Consider the following 7,279-nt stretch of genomic DNA (forward strand, 5'->3'; position numbering starts at 1 on the left):
CTGAGTCACTGAGGTTTGTGTGTGGTGTTTTTCTCTCATCTCTACTTTCTTACTTTGTCCTGCTGCCTTTGCAGTTCTCCATCATCAGTCTCTCTCTCTCGTGCTCTCTCTCTCTCTCTCTCTCTCTCTCTCTCTCTCTCTCTCTCTCTCTCTCTCTCTCTCTCTCTCTCTCTCTCTCTCTCTCTCTCTCTCTCTCTCTCTCTCTCTCTCTCTCTCATGCTCTCCCCTTCCCTCTTCCCTTAAAGTGCTGCATTGCGTTCCCTAGTCAGAGACATTCTTGGTTATACAGAAGAAGTACACACTGCTGCCTGGGTTCAGCTGCAGGTAAGTGACCAAAAGAAGCTGCCCAAGAATGTTTACATAGGTTTTTGATGTTGAATTTATAGGAGATCCTCTTGTTTTAAATGATTGTTTATCGTAATAAAAAAAAATCCAGTGTAATATAATAATCAGGTTAACCTTTTATGATCGATTAAAAAGAATACCTTATTTATAATATGTGGGTATTGAGGATCACCATAGGATGTGTTCATAAACTAATTTAAAAAGGTATTATTATTTATTAGGTGTATAACGCCACTGTGGGGGAAACTCTGTGTGGACCTGTTTTCTTTACATCTGTGATTCCTTCGTTATGGGAAAGGAGAAGATCCATATTAATATAGTTGTAATTGGCCATGTCGATTCTGGGAAGTCCACCACTACTGGCCACCTCATTTATAAGTGTGGGGGCATTGACAAGAGAACCATCGAGAAATTTGAAAAGGAAGCTGCGGAGGTAAGATTAAAATTGATTAAAATTGTTCCTCTTCCAATGAATTCTGAAAGCAAGGGATTTTAAAAAATGGCAGAACTGTTTGAAGCCTTGGACTGAGTGAAACAAGATGATTTCTGGGAGTTGTAGTCATGGTTACACAGGGCCTTAAGACACTTTTGTGACAATATAAAGAACTCCAATGGTGTTTCCTGATGTGTTTACAGCATATTTGTCAGCACATGTACCTTACCATGTACTGTAAATATAGTGATGATTATTTTTAAGGTTATACATAGCTTTCAGATCTTTATTTGAAAATTTAGTTTTTATTTAAACAGAGTTTTTGTTTAGACATCATTATTTTTGTATCTCTTTAATAGCTTTTTAGTGAATATGTTGTTTAAAGATGATGTTCTCTCTGTTGCCCAGATGGGGAAAGGCTCATTTAAATATGCTTGGGTTCTGGACAAGCTGAAGGCAGAGCGAGAGAGAGGCATCACAATAGACATTTCCCTTTGGAAGTTTGAAACCTCTAAATACTACATCACCATCATCGATGCTCCAGGACACAGAGATTTCATCAAGAATATGATTACCGGGACTTCCCAGGTGAAGCAGTGCGGAGAAATATATTTTGCGATCCAAGTTTGAGCCTTTGACATTGTTGTATTGTCAGTGAATAATCTCCACTGGAAACAAAAACAACAAAAATAATGTATAGTTTGGAATAACTAAATATAACATTTCAGTTTTTTAAAAATATTTTTTTAAGGATATTGACTCTGTTTGGAAAGTTTTCAATCCTGCCTCGATGCCCGATGACGCCTGAGATAGGCACAGGCTCCCCGTGACCCGAGTAGTTCGGATAAGCGGTAGAAAATGAGTGAGTGAGTGAGTGGAAAGTTTTCAGTGAGAAGATCTAGGCACATCTTTATTTGAGCCCAAATGGACTTTTTTGACCCATTAAAGCATATGGGAGGGCAATTGTGACCTTTCTTTCTTTGTATCATTTGTTTGTGGAGTAGCAAAGTGCATACTTAAAGGTTGAAATAACTCACATTTTGCTATTTTTGTATTTAAATATGCCATTAATACTACAAAGATTTTTTTTTTATGTTTATATTATACATATAATTTATTCAGTGACACTGAGCTTAAAAAACTTTTTTCTGCTCTCTTTCAGGCAGATTGTGCTGTTCTTATTGTGGCAGCTGGGGTAGGCGAGTTTGAGGCAGGTATCTCTAAGAATGGACAGACTCGTGAACATGCCCTGCTTGCATACACGCTGGGTGTCAAGCAGCTGATTGTTGGTGTTAACAAAATGGACTCCACAGAACCTTCTTACAGTGAAAAGCGCTATGATGAGATTGTTAAAGAGGTCAGTGCTTACATCAAGAAGATTGGATACAGCCCTGCCGCTGTACCCTTTGTCCCTATTTCTGGATGGCATGGGGACAACATGCTGGAACCTTCCACTAATGTAGGTTTTTGTGGCTCATGTACATACTTTATATTATATATGATTTATTATGTGGGGGAATACATGTGAATATGCAAACCCCTGTACTCCACAGATGACATGGTTTAAAGGCTGGAAACTCGAGAGGAAGGAACAGCATGCCACCGGAATAACTCTCCTTGAGGCCTTGGACACGATTATGCCTCCCACACGTCCCACTGACAAGCCTTTACGCCTTCCTCTGCAGGATGTTTACAAAATTGGAGGTCTGCATCTACTTAGATGATGTTGATGATGATATGGTACATACAGCTTATACCTAGTGTTGACACCTCATAGTGGGTATGCAATAATATATTGTACATACACACACACTTTTAGGTGTGTAAACTAGATATAATTATGCTTTAGAGAGCTTTAACAGTTGTATCATTTCAGGGAGGTTTTCTTTGTCACAGTTGCTTCTAGCTAGCTCATTGGGGTTAAAATTTAATTTAAAATGTTTATATTCCAAATTTATATTTCCTTAAATATGCTCTGTGATAATGTCTGTTGTTAAAATCAATATAATAGAAATACATTTGAATTGAATTGAACAATTTTTGCAAAAAAAACAAAAGCAAAAATGTTCAGATGCAGATGTACAAAGCTGATAGAAAAATATCCCAGAAGATACTGAAGCTGTATTTATGACTATTCAACAAAATCATTTTTAAAGACTATTTCATGTTAACTAAATGTAAAAATGACCAGATTTTAATTTGTTCTTACAAAATTGAAATGTTAAAGCTGTTTAATACTTATGCACAACTTTGTATACTTGAAAGAATCATAATACTTAAAAATATATACAGTAAGCGTCGATGTCTGGCTATTAGTTGAATCACATTTTTGTGTTTTCTACACTATGCATCACAGCAACTCAAACACCTTGTATTTTAAGATCTCAAAGTAAATGTAGAATGAGTGTGTGTGTGCCCTGTGATGGGTTGGCACTCCATCCAGTGTGTATCCTGCCTCGATGCCCGATGACGCCTGAGATAGGCACAGGCTCCCCGTGACCCGAGAAGTTCGGATAAGCGGTAGAAGATGAATGAAAGTAAATGTAGAGTATTTCTGTATGTTGCTTCAGAATGACCTGCATATACTGTACTTGAGAATATTTTTTTTCCTTTTATCGAACAAACTCGATCAATTCTATAACTGATGGGTACTATTTCACACTATGTCAGATGGAGTTTGAGTTTATAACAAATTCAGTGCTTTGTCATGTGCTAATACATGGCAGTCAAAAATGCCTTAATGGCTCAAGAGTGCAGGCTTGATTTCTCTCTTATTGCATCCTTCCCTAGGCATTGGGACAGTACCTGTGGGCAGAGTGGAGACTGGCATCCTGCGTCCAGGCATGGTGGTGACCTTTGCCCCTGTCAATATCACCACAGAAGTGAAGTCTGTGGAAATGCACCATGAGTCCCTGAGTGAAGCGGTGCCGGGTGATAATGTAGGATTCAATGTGAAGAATGTGTCGGTAAAGGACATTCGCAGGGGAAATGTGTGTGGAGATAGCCGGTCAGATCCACCCCAGGAAGCTGCAGGCTTTACAGCACAGGTCAGATAAATTTTTTAAAGAAAATTCTGTCAAACGTCAACACATCATTAATTTTAATCAGCTTCAATCATGAAGTTATAATCTCTAGTCTCATTAACATTCTTCTATAAAAATGATCAGGATTGTTCTGCATACTAGGTCAGGTACTTCAGTTCATTGACTATGACACATAAGACACTAATGGTAAACACTTTAGCTATTGAATTGCATTTGTGAAGGTCTTCTCATGATAACTGATATCAATTTCCATTTTTGTACCACTGTTTCTTTCTTTGTCTTGTTTTTTTATTAGGTTATCATTCTAAATCATCCAGGGCAAATCAGTGCCGGCTACTCCCCCGTCCTTGACTGTCACACAGCTCACATCGCCTGCAAGTTTGCTGAACTGAGAGAGAAGATTGACCGCCGCTCAGGGAAGAAGCTGGAAGACAACCCCAAGTCCCTGAAGTCTGGAGATGCTGCCATTGTGGACATGATTCCAGGGAAACCCATGTGTGTGGAGAGTTTTTCTCAGTACCCTCCTTTGGGTAAGCGTATACTTCTATAGCATTCACAAATAACTTTGTATTACATATTTATTAGCATTAATTTAAACCTTACTGACCTCTGGTCTAATATGAGTACACAGATGGTTAAAAATTGTATTCTGTAAATAGTAAATACCTGCAAATGTGAGAATTTTATTCATAACTTGGTGATATCTAATTGGCCAGCCAGTCTTGGTAAAGGAAAGATCTTATGGCTTATCATGTAATTATTTTACGTATATTTTTGCTTATTTATGCAGTTATCTAATCAGCCAATCATGTCAGAAGTAATATGCAGAAAATGTTTGATCTTGGTGACTTTAGCTTTGGCATGGTTATTGGTGCCAGTTGGTTTGGTTTGAGTATTTCATAATATGCGGATCTGGGATTTTCACAAACAACGGTTTCTAGAATTTATACAAAATGGTGTGAAAAACAAAAAAAAAAAACATTGAGTGACTGTGAAACATCTGTGGATGGAAACACTTTGTTGATAAGAGAGGGCAAATGGCCAGATTCAAGCTGCCACCAAAGAGATAGTAACTCCAGTAATCGCTCTTTACCACAGTGGTGTGCAGTAAAGCATCAGAAAATCTAAGAGAAAATCAGAGTCTCTGCCCATGATAGCCTCAGATTCCTGTTCTTGGCTGACAAGACTGGAACCCAATGTGGTCTGTTGCTGTAGTCCATCTCCTGCAATGTTCAATGTCAAGAGTCAATCCAAGTCAAGAGCCTCTCAAGTAAAGAGAATCCTGTATTGTCATTTCAACCATATATAGCTGATGTAGTACACCGCATTTCTCCAGGACAATAAAACAATCGAAATCTACATAAAACAACACAGAGCTAAGGACTTAAGTCCTAGCCACATAATGTGCAACAGTGTGAAACAAAGGCAAACAGACAACACAAAACAATACAAGGTAAATACACAAAATAGCACTGACTAGTGGAAATAAAGGCATTGCTGTACTTTGTTGAATGACAGAGTTTTCTGCCAGATGAACACCAAGGAATTTGACATGGAAATCTCCGTGGAAGATCCACTGAGGTTCAGCGGAGAGTGGGCGCTCTATGTTCTCCTAAAATCAACAACCATCTCTTTAGTTTTGTCAATGTTTTGATACATGTTGTTGGCTCTACACCTCTCTTGACTCAGTTAGCTGTTGCACCTCATCTCTGTATGCTGACTTGTCATTCTTATTGATGAGATCCACCACGGGGTGGCCTCAGCAAACTTGATGATGTGGTTTGAGCTGTGCATTGCTACACACTCGTGGGGCCCCAGTGCTCAGCGTGGTCGTGCTGGAGATGTTCCTGATCCGGACTAACTAAGGTCTCCCTGTCAGGAAGTCCAGGAATCAGTTGCAGAGGGAGGAGTTCAAGCCCAGCAGGCATTCTAAGTCAGGTGCTGAGGGATGATTGTGTTGAGACTGAAACCTATGAACAGCATTTGTACTTGAGTATCTGTATTGTCCAGGTGGGTGAGAGCCATATAAATGGTTGTGGCAATGGCATCGTCCAAGGAGCTGTTTGGGCACTACACAAATTGCAGGGGGACAGTGAAGGTAGTAGCTGAGTCATGATGCGCCTTATAACAAGCCTCTCGAAGCACTTTATCACGATGGGTTTCGGTGCGACAGAATGATAGTTATTGAGGCAGGACACTGTACACTTTGGCATGGGGTCGATGGTGGTTGTCTTGAGGCACGAAGGAACTATGGCGCTACTCAGGGAAATATTGAAGATGACAGTGAAGACATCTGCTAGCTGTTCTGAACATTCCCTGAGCACTCTATTAGGAATGTGGTCTGGTCCAACAGACGTCCATAGGCTAACTCTACCTAGAGTTTTGAAGAACCGTTTTAAGGAGTCTGATGAGTGGTCTGTATGCTGGAATTAGCATAACAGAAATGTGGTCTGAGAAGCCGAGATGAAACACCATGTTGTGTGTTCTAAGAGGCTTTTCTGCTCACCATGCTTGTAAATTTATCTCAATTATGAATTATAAAATTGGGCTAATATGTCGTTCCTGACAGCTCAAACCAATCTGGCAATTTTCCTTTGATCTCTTTCATCAGCAAGGTGTTTCATAGGACGTCATCTGCTTTTCCCCCCCGCATCATTATGTGTAAACACTAGTGACCTTTATGTGTGAAATTACCAGGAGATCAGTAGTTTCTGAAATACTCAACCCATTCTATCTGGCACCAACAACCATGGCCCCGATCTGATGTTTGATGTGAACAGTAACTGAAGCTCTTGACCTGTACCTGCATGATTTTATGCATTGTGCTGCTACTTAGGATTGACTGATTGGGTAACTGCATAAATGAGCAGGTGTACAAGTATTTCTATTAAAGTGGGTGATAAATGTGTATATATTAATGTCATTATTCTCATGCAAACCAAAGATTACCCCACAGATTTTCAAGAAATTACAAAAAAAAAAAAATTTACTAAAATATTCCATGACCTGATCTCTCAGAGTAGAAACAATTATATGATTAATGTTTTAATGTTGTATTCTGTGAGTATAATGTTGTTGCCTGGGTCTATTTACAGGACGCTTTGCAGTGCGAGATATGAGACAAACCGTTGCTGTTGGGGTCATCAAGAATGTAGAAAAGAAAATTGGTGGGAGCTGCAAAATCACTAAATCAGCCCAAAAAGCTCAGAAGGCTGTCAAATAAATGTTGTTGTTCCCTTCCGTCCCCATATTATATCTGGGCATGCTCACCTGGCCTATTGCACTTCAGTCTCATTCTACATCACTGATTGGATGATAGTCATCTGACTGTGAATGCCAGAAAATAGTTATTGATTGTTTACCATGGCTTTGTTGTAATTTAAGCTCTCAAACCTAAGTCTATATAACTTGACTATAATATGTATTATAATACAGATGGTATGTATATGTAAATGTG

General features: G+C 39.1%; 1 protein-coding gene across 1 annotated transcript; it reads left to right on the plus strand.

The window, feature by feature from the left end:
• The first annotated feature begins 170 nt into the window (after positions 1-170).
• Positions 171-7,068, plus strand: eef1a2 (eukaryotic translation elongation factor 1 alpha 2). Its single transcript, XM_027144641.2, has 8 exons — positions 171-324; positions 567-778; positions 1,187-1,366; positions 1,941-2,237; positions 2,332-2,482; positions 3,569-3,825; positions 4,118-4,352; positions 6,918-7,068. Exons 2-8 carry the CDS (start codon positions 635-637, stop codon positions 7,043-7,045), a joined length of 1,392 nt encoding a protein of 463 aa, XP_027000442.1. The 5' UTR covers positions 171-324; positions 567-634; the 3' UTR covers positions 7,046-7,068.
• The last annotated feature ends 211 nt before the right edge of the window (positions 7,069-7,279 follow it).

The sequence above is a fragment of the Tachysurus fulvidraco genome, chromosome 23, assembly GCF_022655615.1.
Source record: "Tachysurus fulvidraco isolate hzauxx_2018 chromosome 23, HZAU_PFXX_2.0, whole genome shotgun sequence".
Classification (NCBI taxonomy): domain Eukaryota; kingdom Metazoa; phylum Chordata; class Actinopteri; order Siluriformes; family Bagridae; genus Tachysurus; species Tachysurus fulvidraco.

Excerpts from the sequence above, each read along its gene's own strand:
- eef1a2 (XM_027144641.2), top strand. The coding sequence starts at position 635 with ATGGGAAAGGAGAAGATCCATATTAATATAGTTGTAATTGGCCATGTC. Across the intron at positions 1,367-1,940 it reads TGATTACCGGGACTTCCCAG|GCAGATTGTGCTGTTCTTAT; the intron begins GTGAAGCAGTGC and ends GCTCTCTTTCAG. Across the intron at positions 3,826-4,117 it reads CTGCAGGCTTTACAGCACAG|GTTATCATTCTAAATCATCC; the intron begins GTCAGATAAATT and ends TTTTTTTATTAG.